This window comes from Rana temporaria, chromosome 1 (genome assembly GCF_905171775.1).
Source record: "Rana temporaria chromosome 1, aRanTem1.1, whole genome shotgun sequence".
NCBI lineage: Eukaryota > Metazoa > Chordata > Amphibia > Anura > Ranidae > Rana > Rana temporaria.
This window is the reverse complement of record NC_053489.1, coordinates 217,166,467-217,187,311: the sequence shown is the minus strand read 5'-3', so window position 1 is coordinate 217,187,311 and position 20,845 is coordinate 217,166,467. Positions and strand designations below refer to the sequence as shown.

General features: G+C 44.7%; 1 protein-coding gene across 5 annotated transcripts in view; it reads right to left on the bottom strand.

Annotated features, from left to right (window-relative positions):
* The window catches only part of CIT (citron rho-interacting serine/threonine kinase), a 224,681-nt gene that overhangs the window by 183,515 nt on the left and 20,321 nt on the right, over positions 1-20,845 (bottom strand). For all 5 annotated transcript variants that reach the window (XM_040350498.1, XM_040350533.1, XM_040350515.1 and 2 more), the window contains exons 6-9: positions 18,715-18,857; positions 12,249-12,342; positions 11,964-12,164; positions 11,731-11,884 (exon numbers count right to left, since the gene is read on the bottom strand). In XM_040350498.1, coding sequence (XP_040206432.1) covers positions 11,731-11,884; positions 11,964-12,164; positions 12,249-12,342; positions 18,715-18,857 — 592 coding nt within the window. The remainder of the gene's footprint in view (positions 1-11,730; positions 11,885-11,963; positions 12,165-12,248; positions 12,343-18,714; positions 18,858-20,845) is intronic.

Sequence of the window (20,845 nt, the reverse complement as noted above, 5' to 3'; positions counted from 1 at the left end):
CCGATGGCAGGCATGGCATGCCTTTTCCAACACAAATGTGAGTTTCTATTAAGGGTCTTTATACACTTGTTGGTGGGGTCTGTAGACTCTTTGTTAAGAGGGATAACAAGGGACTTGCGGAGATGGAAAAGCCAGTTTTTGACATGGTTTGGAAGAGTGGACGCTCTCAAAATGAGTATATTACCTAGAATAATATACATTCTACATATTACTGTACCTTTTTCACTTCCACCGTTTAAAAAAAAAAAAACATATACGGAAAGCCTTTTTGTCTTTTGTATGGAATGACAGACGCCCTAGAGTAGCCCCGGGGAAAGAGGTTGGAGCCTTGGGTCTATGGGGTTCAGATGGGAACACATGTGCTAAGTATGCCCCACAGGGAACTCTACCTCCTTTTTTGGAGCTGGTGGCATCCTTGGGGAGTATACCTTTGGCCATGTGGAGATATTGCCAAATGAACGATTTTTTTTAATAAACTGGAACCTTGAGTGAGGCCCTTGAGTTCACTTACTGTGTTTGTGTATGAAGATCTCAGAGCCTAGGCATCTGTTATCTCAAATGTAAAGAGTGGTCAATACACCTCAGTCCCCTATTTTATCAGAGAGTGGGAGAGAGAGCGCTAAACCAAAACTTCACTCTGTTTTGTAAACATAGATGTAGATATTGTAAAATCAGACCATTTTGGGAGGTGATCGCTCCATGGATCAAGAGACTTTTAGACCTATAGAATTCTCACCTTTGCACTTCTTATTCTATGTTTTATAAAGAAAAGTATCACTCTATATCTGTTGAATGCAGCTAAATTATTAATACCCAGGTTTTGGAAACAGGCCACATGTCCTATTTTGTTGGACTGGAAAATAGAAAACTCCTTTTTCTTCCACCTCAATTGGAGTCCAATAAGAATTCAACATCATTAGTAAATATTGTAAACCAGCGGTCCCCAAAATGTTTGGCTCCAGGCACCAGTTGCATGGCAGACAAATTTCCTAGTGTTGGGGGTGGCGTGCTGGGGGAGGATGGTGGTTGTGGTGGATGGGTCGGGGATGGGATATTCACAAAGTCCGTTTTCAGCCCCCTTCACACTACATACCTCCCTTTATATTAGTGTCCACAGTTTCCCTTTACATCACAGTTCCCTGTTTGAAGCATTTCCATTGTGTCCTCAGTCCCCCTTCACATCACAGCAACCCCCCCTTTACAGTGCAGACCCCTTTACATAAATGTAACAGGGATTTTTCTGTAAAGGGGGCACTGTAACGTAAAGGGGGCACTGTGATATAAAGGGGACAGCACTGTAAAGGGGGGGGGTGAGGTAAAGGGGGCACTGTGATATAAAGGGGACTGCACTGTAACAGTGCCCCTTTACAATGCAATCCCCTTTACATTACAGTGCCCCTGCACAGTCTCCCCCCTCCTCTCCTTTCCTCTATAAACATCAATCTCTGCCTCCTGTGCTCAGGACTCTTATATGCAGAGCAGAGGCTGTTAACAGTCCATGTGTCCTCTCCCAGCTCCTCCTCCCACCAGCCTGGCCGACTATGTCACCCTATCTGCAGTTCCTCCGACCCCTTGACGTGCTGATAGGATGACATTGTCGGGCAGGCGGGCAGAGGAGTCAGGAGAGGACACACAGACCCCTGCAGCACAGCAGGAGATGAGCATCGACCACGGTCTGTAATAACCCTGTGCAGCCGCTCATCCCCTGCTATGCAGCCCAGTCAATTATAGGCCACAGACCAGCACCAGTTGGCAGCCGGGGGTTGAAGACCCCGCTTTTTAAGTATCACCACCACGGAGTGCTTCTTCAACCTTCCAAACAGGCTGCTTACCTCAGATTTAGACCTAATGAAAATTAGGTTAATATGAGCCTTGCCCTTTAAAACGGCTTTGTCTCCATGCAAACTTTCATCTGCGTCTTTCTCCACATATGTGCACCTTTCCTCCAAAAGTAGCTCAAAAAGGCACAATGAGGTTCTTTTTGTTCAATATATCAGCTTACCAGATCAATTTATTAAAACAAAAGGGTTAAAATCTCACTCATAAAAGGAGTGCACTTTATCGAGTGCACATAGAAACAATTATCTCTTTAAGACCCCTTTTACACTTACAGCGCGGCTACGTCAGCACGCTGCTGGTTTTAGCATCGCTTTAGCGGTTCTTTTCGGCTACTAGTGGGGCGCTTTTAACCCATGCTAGCAGCCGAAGGGTAAAATGCGCCCGAAAAGCGCCACTGACGAAGCGCTTTGCAGCGGTGACCATTGATTTCAATGGGCAGGAGCCGTGGAAGAGCGATGTGTACACCACTCCTAAACCACTCCAAAGATGCTGCTTGCACGACTTTTTCTAAAGTCCTGCAAGCGCACCACCCCAGTGTAAAAGCACTCTGGCTTTCACTCTGGCGCTGCAGGGGAGGCATTTTCAGGCGCTATTTTTAGCCTTTTAGCACCTTAAATATGCCTCCGGTGTGAAAGGGGTCTAAACAAGCACTTCCCCCTTAAAGTTAGACTTTGGTGTATGATGACTTCATCTGGCCACGCCCTTGACTGCTTCAGACGGACTTTATTTATGTAATAATTTATATTATTTATTGATTTTGCTTCACAATTTGCGTGGTAGTGCGGGAGACTCTGTTAAAGTAGAGTAGAGACTCTATCACTCTTCTGCTATAAATTCTCTTTCTCTGCTGGAAATGTTTTACGAACTTCTACACCGACAGCTGCACGCAGGCACAGCTCAATGTCAAAGTACCTTTGTTGGGCATGTGGGGGGTTTCTGCATACAAGGCAAGTCTTTGGACAAGAGAGAGGACCTCAGAACTGGAAAGATACCAGGAGAAGATGCCACCTTTTTGCTGAGAGATAGCATACAGCAAGTTAGTAGTGCATCACAGCTGCAAACATAGTGACCATGTTGAAAGAGTTTCAAAACTAGCAGCACAAGGAGATGAAAAGATTTGGAATGGCAAGCAGTACAGTTACTCGGTGCATCATGTCAGCATTACTGTCAATATCATCCCAACCTAGAAAAGCCAAAAAACGAGGGGTGGGAACAGCATAATATTAAACTTTATCCCAAAACAAAAAGGAGCTCCTCAACAGAGGAGATGCAACTCTAAACAGCCGCCTACAAAGCTTTGCGGCTGAAAGAAGCATCCGAAGATGCACTCACATCAACCTTGTAGAATTTAGTGAAAGTGTGAATGGACGACCAGGTTGCCGCCTTACACACCTGGGAAACAGACGCTTGATGTCGGAAAGCCCAAGAGGCACCTATTGCCCTGGTCGAATGCGCCCGACCCTTTATGGCCTAAGCCTGAATCACTATCTGTCGGATCCGCCCTTCTTGGGACCAGCCACCGAAACAAACAGGGAGTCTGACCTCCGGAAACGGAACAGTAGCAGATAAGTATACTCTCAGAGCTCGGACAACGTCCAAGGAATGCAATGCCGCCTCTCTAGGGTGAGGACACAAGGATGGAAGTACAATGTCTTCATTGAGATGGAAGGCCGAGACGACCTTAGGAAGAAAAGAAAGCTGCGGAGGCAACACCATCTTATCCTTGTGGAAGATCAGATAAGGACCCTTGCATGACAAGGCTGCCAGCTCAGAAACTCCTCTGACGTAACAGCCACCAAAAAGACCACCTTCTGAGAAAGTGTCAACAAGGGAATCTCCCTAATCTCTTTGAACGGTGGTTTCTGAAGCACCGAGAGAACCAGATTCAAGTCCCACGGAGGTAGCAGAGGGCGGACCGGAGGGAGCCACATGCTGCACCCCATGTACAAATTTTCTCACTAGAGAGTGAGTCGCCAGGGGTCGCTGAAAAAAAAGAAAAACAGCCAGGGCAGATATCTGCCCCTTAAATCGTACTTAACGCAAGCCTTTGGTCCACCCCACGCTGTAATGCCACGTACACACACACGATCGTTTTTCATGACGTGAAAAACAATTTTTTAGACCATTAAAAATGATCGTGTGCACGCAGCATAAGAACAGCAGGACTCTGGACACCAAATAAGGCAGTGGATTCCACTTCATTTCCTCGCAAAGGGCTAAGTAAGCGTTCCAAGTGCGATGGTAAATCCTCCTAGAGGATAACTTCCCAGCCTTCCTCATGGTAGGAATCACAGAATCCGATAGGCCCCAGTCTCTTAGTACCTGGCTTTCAATAGCCATGCCGTTAAAGCCAGCGACTGTAAAGCAGGATGCAGTATGGGACCTTGTGACAGCAGGTCCTCTCTCAGCGGTAGATGCCAAGGCACGTCTGCTACTAGACGCACTAGATCGGCGTACTAAGGACGCCGAGGCCAATCCACAGCAATTGGAATCCCCTCTGCCTCCACTCTGCAAAGCAGATGAAGAAGGAGCTTTAGAGCAGGATAGGCATAGATTAGCCGGTACTAACTCCACGGCGCCACTAACGCATCTGTCGTGTCTGCCCATGGGTCTCTTGACCTGGCCACAAACCTCAATACCTTCCGATTGAGTCGAGACGCCAGGAGATCTACGTCTGGCGTGCCCCATCTTTGGCAAAGGAGCTCAAACCCCTCCTGGTGCAGAGACCATTCTCCTTGGTTCAGCATCTGGCGACTCAGGTAGACGTTTGCCAGTTTTTCACGCCTGGAATGTATACCGCCGACAGGGCCGGTACGCTCCTTTCTGCACACACTTCTGACGCTGCAGCCGAGTTTCTTGTTCCTCCTTGATGGTTGACATATGCCACCGCCGTGGCGTTGTCCGCCTGGATGCCCCTGTAGCCTCTGAGACCATGTGGAGAGGCACAGCCTGATCGCCCGAAGTTCCAGGACATTGATCGGCAAGTGGGAATCCTCCGGAGACCAGCAACCCTGGGTCGGCTGAACACCCTAAACTCCTCCCCAACTGGTAAGGCTGGCGTCCGTCGTAATGACTATCCAGTTATAAGGAAGGAACGACTTCCTGGACAGAAGTGCCGGTGAGGTCATCCACCAAACTAGGGAGGTCCTGACCAGGTGGCTCACCTGGATTTGATAATCCAGGGATGATGGGCACTTGTCGCATCTGGACAGAATTTCCTTCTGTAGCACTCGCGTGTGAGATTGCGCATATGGTACCGCCTCGAAGGAGGCCACCATGAGGCCCAGAACTCACATGCAAAAGTGGAGCGACAACCATTTCTGGGATGTCAACTGCCGCACTGCAGCCCAGAGGGTCTGCAATTTTTCCACAGGGAAGAAAACCTTTGCCTCTGAGGAGTCCAGAATCAACCCCAGATATACTAGGCGTTAAGTCGGTACCATTACTGACTTCTGAATGTTCAGTACCCAAAGTCTCGGAGGGTTTGACATGTTATAGACACGCTCGCCTCCAATTCTGAGGCTGAAGCGGCCCTCAGAAGCAGGTTGTCCAAGCAGCCCACGATAGCGTTGCCACGTTGTCTTAGTAGGGCGAGAATTGGGGCATGCACCTTGGTGAACACCCTTAGTGCCGATGCCAGGCCAAATGGGAGAGCCACAAATTAATAGTGGTCTTCCCCGACCGCAAAAGGCAGATATCTCTGATGCTTTGTGCATATGGGGACATGCAAGTAGGCATCCCTAATGTCCAGGGATGCCAGAAAGCCCCCCGGCTGGAGGGCAGTGATGACAGAGCGAATAGATTCCATCCGGAATCTTTGTACCTTCACAAAGCAATTGAGGGCCCTGAGGTCCAGAATTGGACGAATGCCCTCCTTTTTTGGTACTATGAACAGATTGGAGTAAAACCCCTGAAACTGAAAAAGGGCTTCCCGACGAGTCAGTTGTAGCTAAAGGTTGGAGGAAAATAAAAATAAAAAAAATCGGTTTGGTGGGCAAGATAGAATTTCTATCTTGTACCCTGAAGAGACTACCTCGCAAACCCACCGGTGAGGGACCTGAAATGTCCACCGGGTCGCGAATTTGCGAAGATGTCCCCCCACCCAAGAGATGGGTGGGGGCAAACCTTCATGCGGACGCAGCTTTGTTTGCAGGTTTGCGAAACCAGGGAAGTCTCTGTCCCTGAGCAGGCGCTTTATCGGACTGAGGTCTTTTACCTGCCGCACTGGGAGGACAAAAAAAAACGCTTGTGTGCGGTGAAGAAGTGCCCTTGCCTACGCATGGCTCCTTCCCCTTTTTGGATTGTGGGAGCAGCGTGCTCTTACCTCCTGTGACATCTTTAATTATGTCATCCAGGGAAGCTCCAAAAAGTCTGTCGTCCTTAAAGGGGCAAGTCCATCAGGGCTTTCTTGGAAGAGTGGTCCGCAAACCAATTCTTTAACCAAAGTAGATAGCGTAGCACCACCACATGGCTTGAAGCCCTGGCCAGCAGAGGAATCGTGTCCAAGGCTGATTCGCAAACTAATTTTAGGCCCTGTACCAGCTGGTTAGCTAGGGCTACCTCGTCCGGGGAAGCCCGACATGCTTCTAACCCATTGAGCAGCATTTTTGCCCATTCCGTGAGTGTCGGCGACACCAGAACCCCAACTATGGTTGGGAGTACCGCCGAACCTACTTCAGTGTATAGGTTGCGGGTGATCGCCTCAGCCTTCTTGTCCGCAGGGTCTTTGAAGGCGGGAGCCCTTTCCACCCTCTCCTCAAGAGGGTAACGCACCGCCAGATTTATAGGTACTAAAAAAGCCTTCTGTGGTTTGTCCCACTCCTTGTATAAAAGTTTGTCTAAGTAAGACACACAAGGGAACACCTTAGCAGTGCGGGTCGCCTTACGGAACCCAAAAGGGACCAGCGCTTCTGTAGACCCATCTATTTTTAGAGTATCTCGCACTGCGGTGATAAGGTCACTTACCAGAGCCCTATCGCGTGCTGACCTGAGTCAGGAGTCATCCTCACTGTCTGGCTGATCTAGGTCCGCATTGTCGGATACATCAGAGCCAGGGTCCTAAACTGTAGCTGGGCCTGGCTCCGTATCAGAGTAGTCCACAGAAGATGGCGGGGGAAGGGGGCGCTTTATAGCCCTGTTTTCCCACGCGCTTCCTTGGCAACAAAGGCATCTAGGATTGCCGACATAGCGTCCACCGATACATTGGGTGCAGGGACATCAATTGCCAGCTCAGGTGTCTCAGGGGAAAAAACGTCTGCTTCTGACGCCATGCTGCCCACACGCCTGACACAGGGACTCCCAAGCAAAGTACAGTAACCCAACCTGCTAGCTGCAGCAGAGACGAGGGGTTCCCCCCCAGAGTACTCACCACCCAGGAACTTAGTAGTACTGTGCCGTTTTGTAGCTGAGCTGCTTCTTGACCTCTGAACACTAGTAGAGTGTGTCTGTCGGTCTGTGCCGTTTTAAAAACTATGATAGCTGGCTTCTTAACCACTTAAGGACCGCCTAACACCGATATACGTCGGCAGAATGGCATGGCTGGGCACAATCACGTACCTGTACGTCCTCTAAGTGCCCAGCCGTGGGTCGCGCGCCCGCGACCCGGTCCGAAGCTCCACAGCCGCGGGACCCGATCGCCGCCGGAGTCCCGCGATCAGTCACAGGAGCTGAAGAACGGGGAGAGGTGTGTGTAAACACACCTTCCCCGTTCTTCACAGTGGCAGTGTCGCTGATCGGCTGTTCCCCGATATAGGGAAAGACGATCAGTGACGTCACAAGTCCAGCCCTGCCCCCCTACAGTTAGAAACACACATGAAGTCACACTTAACCCCTACAGCGCCCCCTAGTGGTTAACTCCTAAACTGCAATTGTAATTTTCACAATAATCAATGCATTTTCATAGCACTTTTTGCTGTGAAAACGACAATGGTCCCAAAAATGTGTAAAAATTGTCCGATGTGTCTGCCATAATGTTGAAGTCATAAAATAAAAATGCCATAAAACTATCCCCTATTTTGTAAATGCTATACATTTTGCGCAAACCAATCGATAAACGCTCTTTGCGATTTTTTGTAACCAAAAATATGTAGAAGAATACGTATCGGCCTAAACTGAGGGAAAAAAAATACGTTTTTTTTAATATATTTTTTGGGGATATTTATTAGCAAAAAGAAAAAAATATTGAATTTTTTTCAAAAATGTAGCTCTATTTTTGGTTTATAGCGCAAAAAACAAAAACCGCAGAGGTGATCAAATACCACCAAAAGAAAGCTCTATTTGTGGGGGGAAAAAAAAGGACGCCAATTTTATTTGGGAACCACGTCGCACGATCGCACAATTGTCAGTTAAAGCGACGCAGTGCCGAATCGCAAAAAGGGGCCTGGTCCTTTACCTGCATATTGGTCCGGGTCTTAAGTGGTTAATAGGGCTGCTGTTTTTGTCAGCTCTTCAGTTTGACTAGTCAGCAGCGTTTGTCTCTGTCTGACTGTGTCGTTTAAATGAAAAGATGGCCGCCGATCTGACACTAGAGGCCAACAGCGCCGAGGCCACAAAAGCATGGCCGCCAGTGTTATCTATCTATCTATATATATATATATATATATATATATATATATATATATATATATATATATATATATATATATATATATATATATATATATATATATATATATATATATATATAGTGTGGGGCTACAGAAAAATAGCTGCCCACCCAGCGTGGCCACAAAAACATGGCCGTTGCCCTCGTGGATTACCGAGGCAAAAGGCCGCAAGCGGCCGTAGAACCGAACAATATCCGGGACAATATGCCGTATCTGCAGCACACTGCGAAGGCCAGCCAAGATACCGCCTGGATCCTATGAAAAATGTCTGCCGAGGTGGCCACTAGAGGCAAAATACAGTGCGGCCACAAGAACATGGCCGCCAGTGCAAGTACAAATAATACAGCATGAATCACAGGAAAAATGGTCGCCGACAGCATGGAGCAGGACACAGGTAAGCAATCTCTCTTGGCACTTTATACACTAATTTAGTGAACGTACATGAAGCTCACCAGGGGAACCCCAGCAGCTAGCTCAGAGAGCCTAGGGAGGAGGGAAGGGATGGAGGGGAGAAGGGAGGATAGAGCCATTTACTCACCTCTCCAGGAATGCCCAGCTCTGTCTTCCTGCCGAAGCAAGGGGGTAACTACTTACCCTTCCTGTGGGTTTATGCTGGAAGCATCCTAGACAGACCATCTCCTGCATGGTAACGGAGGTGACTGTCGGCCCGGCTGCTGCGACTGGGCCCTCTAGACTGGTCATATGCATGCCCTGGAGCGTATAGCTCACCGGCCACACGGAGAGCAACGGGCCCGTCGTGAACGACCCAGTGCGTAGCTTTGGTCGGCACACGCTCGATGGCAGAAACTGGGGGGACTACAAGGATCTGTGATCCAGCCTGTCGCCCAATCGGAAGTTGATCCAAGATCACAGGAACAAAAACAAAAAAATAAAACAAAAAAAATTTGAACTAAAAGCCTCCAGGCCTATGGGCCTGTAGGGTGTGTATGATGTGTTTAACATTTACTACAAGTTTCTGCCTAGTCACTCCTAAAGGAAGGCGAATACCCAATTTGTCAAGATTAAGGCTGTGTCCGTCCATGAACGAAAGGTAAATGAGCAGACAATAGCTTAAATGTATAGCAACTATCATACTCGGAACAGCTATTGAAAATTATTACCTCTGTTAAAAAAAAAAAAAAAAACAAACAAATAGGTTAGATGGATAAAAAAATTTAAAAAGATAATGCTCCCTCAAGAGTTTCAGCAAATTCCAGCAGCGCTAACCAAATATATGTGCATATTCTACTAAAGTGCAAACACTATCACAAACCATATATAATAGTATCAAAAACTAGGCTAATTGAAGTTGCAGGATAAGATATAATGAGATCATTTGGGACTGTGTGGTCAGTCCCATGAATAAGTTGTAATAACGAAACATGTCGGGTTTTGGCCACACCGTGTATCTCTGCAATTAAACGTGAACTGTTTGGATGCCGAGTGCTTTAAAGTTTGAATCAAGTTTGGATCTGCAGTGCTACTTGACAGTGTTCCACGGCACCGTGAGTAGGAGGATATCTTTTTTTCTTGCCGATCGGGGGTCCGCCGTGACCACTTCTCACCAGTTGAATTATTTGGAGGAGTTGATTGATGTGACACACTGCTGTTTTACAAGTGTTGTTTGTGAGTGTAACTTTTGAAGTTTTAATTTGGTGTGCTATTAAACCTTTTTCGGTATCACACTATTTGCACTTCTTTGTTTCTTCCTACAATCTATGTGGAGCTTTTGAAGGTTACATCGTTTATTCATCTGTACCAACTGGAAACATCTGTATTAGCCTATTTGCCAAAACACGAGAGTGTGAGGCATATTGGTCTGGTGAGTGTCCATTTTGATGGGGAAGGGGGCACAGATCACCATCGGGTGTGGTGAAAGCTCTTGAAGATCAAAGGATCCTTAATCACATGAACTTTCATTTATCATTTTTTGATCTAATTGTTGATTTTTAAAGACTTTTTTTGCACGCTCAGTGCTCTTAAACTCACGTTTAATTATCATCACGGGTGTTTATGAACATTTTCACATTTGTCATTAATTTTCACTTGGTATATATGGTTTTTGATACTATTATATTATATATGGTTTGTGATAGTGTTTGCACTTTAGTAGAATATGCACATATATTTGGTTAGCGCTGCTGTAATTTGCTGACACTCTTGAGGGAGCATTATCTTTTTTAATTTTTTTCACTGATTTATTTTTAAGCAGCAGCTAGGCATCACTCACTTATCCATAAGCGCAACGGTGGGCGGCTATTAGGGCGCTATTTGTAGACCACCCATTTCTCCTAGGTTAGATGAATAACAATTTCACAAACATGACTCAGCTTTGCATTGTCAAGGCTTTCATATGCAACAATGTAAAACACTATATTTTAAAGGGTATTGATTTCCAGTATAATGACATAAAAGACTATTATAGTTAGAGGTCCACCGATATGCGTTTTTCTCTGGCCGATGTCGATATTTAGAAATCAGGGCGACCGATGGCCGATATATGATGCAGATTTCAAGCAGATTTTTCTTCTTCCTTCATCTCATGTACTTACACACTGCCACTCCACTCCCTCGGCTTGCTCCTGTCACTCTACCACATACTTAATGTCCTCAGTACAGTACACAGATTGGAAGCATTGCCACTGATAGGCACTGGTAGGTGGCACCGATTAGAAACAATGATAGGTGGCATTGGCTGGCACTGATTGGAAACACTGATTAGCACTGACAGGTGGCACCGATTGGAAACACTGATTGGCACTAATAGATGGCACTGATTGGCAATGACAGGTACCACAATGAGCCCATATAGTGTAACTATGTGTAAAACTGACACATGTAACTGAATGCAGAGAGAGACCAGCTGTCAAAATTCTGTGGCGATGTCAGGGGTGGGCGGGACACAGCAGCCAAACACCAGCCAATGATTGGGCTGTTTAAAAAAGGGGGTGGGGGCCACATACACGTAGCGGCCCGCACAAATCCCATCCCATTGGCTGGTGTTTGATAGCTGCTGGGTCCCGCCCACGCCCGACATCACCGCTAAATTTTGACAGCTGGTCTCTCTGTATTCAGTTACATGTGTCAGTTTCACACACTCAGAGGCTCTGGCAAGCTTCTAGCGCCACGCTGTTCTGCCAATGGAAAGGGCGAAGGAAAGGAAACGGTGCAGTCAGAGTTAATCGGCCCAATTTACATGAGAATCGGTCGATGCCGATTTTTTAAAAAAAGGCCAAATATCAGCAGGCCGATATATCGGTCAACCTCTAATTATAGTTTTACTCACTGTTTCGAATATTGTCCCAGTCAATACTAGCAAAAAATGGATGACAGCATAAATCTTCAAAATTTAGTCTCTCCTTTGGTCCACATAGCAAGCTTTGGATCAAGTCGAGAAAGTTTTTGCCGATTTTAGGTTCTTCCGGAAATTTCAAGAAACGCTGCAAAAACAAATAAATTCTGTCAACAGTCTTCACTTTCTTACAAAAAGAAAAAAATAAACACCAAAAATTACAAAACCTGAAAATTCATGATGTTATTAAAGGTTTTTGTTGAGGTTCCCTCTGTGAATGGAGATTTTCCATAAAACATTTCATATGCAATAATGCCTACAGACCACCAATCACATTCAGGCCCATAGGTTTTTCCGTCACCGTTCATCACTGTGAGAACTTCAGGAGCTATGTAGTCTGGTGTACCGATAGGAAGCTGGGCATTTACCTAAGGTACAGGGAGAGAAGTTAATGAATGTGCTATAATTGTGAGATCATACAAGCAATATTGAAAGAAATCAGGCACACTTACAATTTTATTTGAAGTCATTCTTGCTGCGGAGCCGAAATCTACTAGTTTACAATGACCAGTCCGATCAATGAGAATATTCTCTGGTTTAATATCTCTGTAAAATATAACAATATATTTTAATCAAAGCTTCATGCACGGGAGTGATGTCACCACGGCTTCTGGCCACTCACAGCGCCAGAGCCCGCAAACCCGGAAGAGACACCGGGGGAAAATGTCTGCCATCTCAGCAGTGTGCGGGCACCGCTGGAAGGCTTCTTTAGAAGGTAAGTATTACATAATAAACTAGCATGCGATGCGTACTAGGGGTGCAATGAATCATCATTGATCCGTGATCCGAACAGGTCAACGTTCGCGGATCGGCACACCGCGCGATCCGCAGATTGAGCCCATAGGTAAGGCATCGGCTTCGGTCTAGCTCCGGAGCGGCGGCCATCTTGGTACACCCGGCGCCGGCCTAGGTGAGCTGTGGACATTACAGTGGGGGGGAGATGACGTGGACATTACAGTGGGGGGAGATGACGTGGACATTACAGTGGGGACTATATATGGTGGTGATCCGAAAAATGATCCGATCTGTGGCTCTGATATGAGGAACGATCCGAACCGTGAGTTTTTTGATCCGTTGCACCCCTAGTGCGTACAGAGCTTTTTTTCTTCCTTTTTACAGTTTAAAACCTCTTTAACTTCTCGTGTTATTGAAACAGATTTACAATAGTAGGTCACAAAACAAGGACTATTGGGCATTCCCAGGCCAGAAAAACATTAAAATAAATAATAAACAATAGAAAACAAAGCAGTTACACTAAAAGAGTAACTTATGCTAATAAACAGCGAAAAAAAAAAGGGAAAGAAACAATTTCTCAATCTTGGTGATCATGGCAATGCGGAACTTGGGGGGGGGGGGATTGCACAATAACTGAGGTCCCTGCAGAGAGAGCTGATGGGTGACTAATAGGGCCAAAACAACTAATCAATTAATTGACAACTAATCGATTATGAAATTAATCGATTACAATTTTCATAATCGATTAATCGGCCAGTAACATAATGGGGTTAAAAAAAACTAAAATTAGCCCTTTATAGTACAAAAAGGCAAATCGCTACTGTAAATATTACTTCCACTGTCCCACAGTAAAAAAATGAACCCCTTACAGTAGCGATTATTTGCTCTTTTTGTACTTATTGTTTTTTTAACCCCATTATGTTACTAAACATCTCAGGCCGGGTTCACACCTCTGTGTTTTTTGGTGCTTTTTGCAGAAACACACTACAGTTCATTTACAGTGCCTTGCGAAAGTATTCGGGCCTCCTTGAACTTTGCGACCTTTTGCCACATTTCAGGCTTCAAACATAAAGATATAAAACTGTAATTTTTTTTGAAGAATCAACAACAAGTGGGACACAATCATGAAGTGGAACGAAATGTATTGGATATTTCAAACTTTTTTAACAAATAAAAAACTGAAAAATTGGGCGTGCAAAACTATTCAGCCCCTTTACTTTCAGTGCAGCAAACTCTCTCCAGAAGTTCAGTGAGGATCTCTGAATGATCCAATGTTGACCTAAATGACTAATGATAAATAGAATCCACCTGTGTGTAATCAAGTCTCTGTATAAATGCACCTGCACGGTCATAGTCTCAGAGGTCCGTTTAAAGCGCAGAGAGCATCATGAAGAACAAGGAACACACCAGGCAGGTCCGAGATACTGTTGTGGAGAAGTTTAAAGCCGGATTTGGATACAAAAAGATTTCCCAAGCTTTAAACATCCCAAGGAGCACTGTGCAAGCGATAATATTGAAATGGAAGGAGTATCAGACCACTGCAAATCTATGAAGACCTGGCCGTCCCTCTAAACTTTCAGCTCATACAAGGAGAAGACTGATCAGAGATGCAGCCAAGAGGCCCATGATCACTCTGGATGAACTGCAGAGATCTACAGCTGAGGTGGGAGACTCTGTCCATAGGACAACAATCAGTCGTATACTGCACAAATCTGGCCTTTATGGAAGAGTGGCAAGAAGAAAGCCATTTCTTAAAGATATCCATAAAAAGTGTTGTTTAAAGTTTGCCACAAGCCACCTGGGAGACACACCAAACATGTGGAAGAAGGAGCTCTGGTCAGATGAAACCAAAATCGAACTTTTTGGCAACAATGCAAAACGTTATGTTTGGCGTAAAAGCAACACAGCTCATCACCCTGAACACACCATCTCCACTGTCAAACATGGTGGTGGCAGCATCATGGTTTGGGCCTGCTTTTCTTCAGCAGGGACAGGGAAGATGGTTAAAATTGATGGGAAGATGGATGGAGCCAAATACAGGACCATTCTGGAAGAAAACCTGATGGAGTCTGCAAAAGACCCGAGACTGGGACGGAGATTTATCTTCCAACAAGACAATGATCCAAAACATAAAGCAAAATCTACAATGGAATGGTTCACAAATAAACATATCCAGGTGTTAGAATGACCAAGTCAAAGTCCAGACCTGAATCCAATCGAGAATCTGTGGAAAGAACTGAAAACTGCTGTTCACAAACGCTCTCCATCCAACCTCACTGAGCTCGAGCTGTTTTGCAAGGAGGAATGGGCAAAAATTTCAGTCTCTCGATGTGCAAAACTGATAGAGACATACCTCAAGCGACTTACAGCTGTAATCGCAGCAAAAGGTGGCGCTACAAAGTATTAACTTAAGGGGGCTGAATAATTTTGCACGCCCAATTTTTCAGTTTTTTATTTGTTAAAGTTTGAAATATCCAATAAATTTCATTCCACTTCATGATTGTGTCCCACTTGTTGTTGATTCTTGAAAAAAAATTACAGTTTTATATCTTTATGTTTGAAGCCTGAAATGAGGCAAAAGGTTGCAAAGTTCAAGGGGGGCGAATACTTTCGCAAGGCACTGTACATGTTTTCCTATGGGACACGTTCGCATCCATGATTTTTTTTCAGCTGCTGCGTATTTGTAAAGGGCAAGGACTTTTTAACGTAAAGCGGTGCCATTTTGTTTGTTTTTGGTTCAATATACTTCAATGGACAGGCTGCAGAAAAGCATGTAATGTATTTTTGCGGCAATTTGTGTTTTGTTATCTGCCCAACAACAAATTGGCCCCTATCCGATTAATCGAAACAATAATCGGCCAATAATCGATTATGAAAATAATTGTTAGTTGCAGCCCTAGTGACTAATACAATATGTGGCTCATCCGAATCTAAATACCACTACAGACTCAGCAGAGCCTATGCAAGGATGAATAAGGCCCTGGGTAGCACTCACTAAGGAAGGGCCACTTTTTAAATTTTGAGGCTCACAGAGAAGAACATAAAAAGGTTTTTGATAAAGAGGTACCAAAGCCAAGGAAAAAAAAAAATATATATAAAAAAAAAAAACACAGGCGGGACCTGTATATCCTAATAGACTCAAAGATAAAGATTTTTACTAAAGTACAAAGATCACAAAGCCTAACCCCCGGATACACAGAAGCAGGTTTTTGTGCAATGTTAGTACAGTGATCTCCCTAATGAGCCATTGTGTTCTGACAGGGGGACTGTCCCCCCCCAGCACACACCAGTCAGCGCTCACATCCTTTGGCCATATTCTGAGCTATCGTGTGCACTTTCCGAGCATGCTGAAATAACTGTATTTAGCCTCAGCTAAATACAGTACAGTATACAGTGCTGTATATAGGCAATGGGATGGGAGTTGCTGATCCCACTCCCTGAACAAAATAGAGTCAGGCTGAGCGCTACCCAGCCATTCACAGGGAGCTTTGTATTCATTCATTCTAAATAGTTAGACTTTTCCTCTACTTAAAAGGAATTCAACCCATTCTGGCACAGTGTGGCATATCAAGGTTTTAGCCAATTCAAGGACAGACCTTTTTCATTGGCATTAAACCCCCCCAAAAAAAGAACATAAGTGGGATATTTTTTTAACAATTCCCCCCATCTTTCATCTGAGTACACTGAGCCAAGCATGTGCAGCTCAGCGTTCATTCACAGCACAGCGCTGTGCCGCAATGATGTGACCCTAGTGCGCATGCATAGGAGTGACATTACTGGGGCAAGGCCACTCAAGCAGCCAAAGCACCAAAACCAGGAAAGACGACCAGGAGAAGATGACAGAGGCCATGACCAACAGGAGCACTACAGCGCTGGAATGGATCACTAGCCAGATAAATCTGTCATAATCTGCTAATATGCTGTGCATACTAGAACATTATGGCTAAAAGCTCCTGGGGTCCAATTTATTTATTTATTTTTCCAGAAGGTTTAATTATGCTTTAAAGCAAACTTAAGATTTTAGGCGGGAGTTCACCTGCCTGTCAGTGAAATCCTTAAAGGTAAGCATACTGATGGATTACCGATGCATCCACAGCCCCCGAATATTAAATTCCTTCTCAATGGGAAAAAGTTCCAAGTAACAACAAACCTGGTCAGCTTTTGCTTATGAGGGGCTCAGGCGGCCAGAGGTTACAGAGTCATTGTAAGTGAGCTGTTGAATAGACTGGAGATTCATGTGGCGCATTGAGAGCAGGGGCAGGAGCAGGATGATGCTTCCTTCAGGCTTAATGGCGGTACAGAAGGTCCCAAACGGATTAGGTCAGCGATTGATCCCTGAGTCCTAACCCTTACTGCAGTAAACCTGCTGCGGTGAGAATTTCCAATAGAGCAGTGAGCTAGCTCCCAATGCTTCAACCCAACCGTCCTGATTCACTAAGTGAGTGTTCATAGACAGGGTTACACCTCAGGCTGTGCCATGACTCTGATCCTGGAAAGTGTTCTGTGGCACCCGGTACACCTAGGGTCTGGCAAGCGCAACAACATAGAACACAAAGGTCACATTTCAGGCTGGCCCTGCTAGTCCAGTCCAGCTGGAACCGGGTACAGTCTCCAAAGCTAGTCCTTACATAAATAGGTTGAAAAGGGACAAGTCCATCTGTTCAACCAATTAAAAAAAAAACACACACAATCATACAATCCCCGTCTTTGGGAGCTGCCAATCTAGAGACCAACTCAAATAGCAGTGTGTAGGCAGATGCCACGAAGAGTTGTTTTTGTGTAAGCAAGTTAGTTGGTCTGCCCCAGCTGGGAAGGGGTTAATTGGGTCTGGACTCCTTTCAGTGCATATTTATATAGAGGGAAGGCCAGGTCCTGAGGGGAGTCGACACATGGAACACTGAGAAGGAGTTGCTGGGCCATGCAGTCCCACAGAATACCAGAGACTCTGCCAGCTCTGGAGGACACTAGTTATGGACTACACCTTATAAGGTACGCTTGGGCAGTCCAGCTTAGTTATATAGGGTTGGACTGCACGACACGTGTATAGACATGGTCACTAAAGAGTGTTCTAAGTAAAGTCTTCCAAAACACTCTAAGCCTGGTCTGAAGTTTAAGAGGTGCATAGTAACATATGGAGCATAACAAGAGCCTGTTAAGCAGACATGGTCACAAAGCAAGGCCACTACAAATGGTTAAATTTGGCAGGAGCGTAGGAGTTGGAGAGCAGTTGCCACAGGTAACCAAGAACTGGTGGGAATGTATAGCAGCCGGTCAAAAGTGGTCAGAAAAGTACCGGGACTGAACCCGCAGTATGAGGACCCCAAATACTTAGCCACATGATGAAGGATAGTTAATGTGTTAAGTGAGAGCACACATGAGGTCGGCGTTCGTGCACAGCAGGACCCCATTCTGTCATTGGGAGTGAGGTGGCAGAGGTATGCTGGACTGGTGGAGAGGGCACAGGCTCAGTGGTGTCCTTTCTAAATGCAACATACATCGAGGATGGTGCGTAGGAACATGAGACAACACGTTTTACATAGGAACGCTGCACATGTATCAATTGCACACGGTGTACGGCTCAACTCTAAGCTGGGGCACCGCCATAATGTTTGACTTCCACATGAACGAGGCTCAGCCTGGGCCCTGGCATGAAAGGTACCCCCCCCCCCCCCCCGTGTATGTTTTGTACACAATTTGTTGCACTGTGTGACTGGTAGGGTGTAGGTCCTCGGGCCTGCCCTGAAAGTCTTGGGAGGGGGTGGACATGGCCTTCTGGCTTAGTTTACCCTCTCTCATGGGGTACTTGGGTGGGTCTGTTTCAGCAGACCCTCCAGAGAAAGGGGTCCGTCTGGTTTTGGCCAAATGGACCAAAGTGTAAGTACCCTTGTACCTGTCTGGAGCTTAACGCCCCGGGAGTTTGGGAGGGGGTTTGTGTACACCCGTTGCACGTTTTTGTGTCACCTCTTTATGTTGTGAACATTTTTTTGGCACCGGGGTGAAGTTTGAGTGTGTTTCACACACCATGGGCTTTCGATAAAAAAAAAAAAAAGGGCTGCTGTGATCGGTCCTTTACCCCAGTCTGCGATTATCGGAGTCCCAAGGATTTGGCAATCATAGAGCAAACTAAGCCTGCGCTGTAGCAATCTTTTGGCTATAGCACAGGCAGGAAGAAGTTAAACTCACCTGTGTACATAACCCAGCTGATGAACACTACGAGTAGCTAGAATTATTTCCGCCAGATAAAACTGAGCCATGCTTTCATCAAACTGCTCATCATAACGGTTTAATAAAGACAGCATATCTCCTCCTGGCTGGTACTGCATGACCTGTGAAATATTTAAACAAATTATTATCATTCCTTTGAAAATAGTATTCTATGCTCCATTCATAAGGAATAAAAAGATAAAGTCAAGGGTACGTATTACTGCCTCCAGCTTTCTGTTACATGCAATACTAGTAGAAAAGCAAGGTTAAAACTATAATATAGTATTGTAACACAACTTTTATTTCTACTCTAAACATGTTATGGGTGATTGTACATGTAATTCTGGAAAATACAATTAAACAAGCATTATCCTAAATTAATTATATGGTAGGCTATATTAAAACAGATTTGCAGAGACCTACCAATAGAATATAAATACCAACATGCAGTGTAAGGGCTCAAGGAAAAAAACTTGCATTTTTGACCAACTATAGCGACAACTGTAATTAATAAGGCTGCTTTCACACTGAGCAGTGCCGGGGGGTACTGTCTTTTTTGCGGCTCTTTTTGCCCACTAGCGGACCGCTTTTAACCTCCTACAGCGCTGCAAAGATGCGGCTTGCTATAGCGCCTGTAAAGCGCCTCAGTGTTAAAGCAGCCTAAGACAAACCAGCTACCTTGTTGCCACAATTTGTCCAGCCCAAAGGCTCGGTTCACACTACCGTGACCTGAAAGTCAGTCGACTTTGAAGCAACTTCAGGGAATGCATGAGTATAATCGTCCCTTAATGTCGGATCCAAATCAAAATAATAAAATAAAAGACCCTCAAAACCACATATTTTCTGAAAGCACATGACCAGTAGAATAAAAAGATGGTGCTACTGATTTCTAAGGTCCCACGATATTTGCGCAAATGTTTGTACTAAAAATCCACTAAAATCATGATTAGCAGATAAATACACAGCAAATTTTACAAAATTCCTATTAAATATAAAAGCTTAAAGGGGTTGTAAAGGAAAAAAAATATTTCATAATAAGCATCCTTTATCTGCAGACATTCCTCTTTTCACTTCCTCATTGTTCGTTTTTGCTCAGAAGTTGCTCTATTTCTTCTCTGTTCTGTTCACTTTCTGCTTGTCTGATTGTTACTGACCATCGTGATGGGAGGCTTTACTGCAGTGGTCAGTAACGTGCTCACCCCCTCCTGGGAACTAAATCTGTGCGGCAGGACGCTCTCTACGTGTTAGAGACTTCAAGGAGGTGTGAATTACTGGGCGTGCCGCAATGCATACTGGGAAATGTAGTTCCTACATGAATGAGCGCCGCAAACCAGGAAGTGAATGAGAGAACAGAAACTAGAATGCCGGAGGTGATATAGATGAAGGAATTTAATAGGTATTGTTTTTTAACAGAATCATTACACTATTCTGTCTGTCTACCTTGCAGACATTAGTTTTAGGCAAAACATGTTTTCCTTTACAACTACTTTAACCTGTATTGAGTTAATAAATAACAAATATTTGTAATTTTTACATTGCGCCTTTTTGCAAAATGGTGAATATCGAACGTACGCAAAAATGTAAATATCCAACTTTCTCCAAAAATCTGAAGGTTTTCATTTTTACCTTACAGCTTTCAGAATTTGTGAAAGACCCCCAAAACCATATATTTTCAAAAAGCATATGACCTCTAGGATAAAAAGATGATGCTAATGATTTTTTAGACCCTGCGGAAATGTTTATCAAACCAATATATTTGCAAAAAACATACTAAAACCATTATTAGCAGATAAAAGCACAGCAAATTTTACAAAATTCCTGCTAAATCCCTACTAAACTATAAAAGCTTAACCTTAATGGAGTTAATAACACATATTTGTAAATTTTAAATCGAGCCTTTTTACAAAATGGTGAAAATCGAACGTACCCAAAAATTTCTCTAACAATCTGGAGGTTTTCATTTTTCACTTACAGCTTTCAGAAATTGTAAAAGACCCCCTCAAATCATACATTTTCTGAAAGCACATAGCCAGCAGAATAAAAAGAAGGTGCTGCTGATTTTTAAGGCAGCGCGATATTTGCACAAATGTTTATCAAATCAATATTTTTT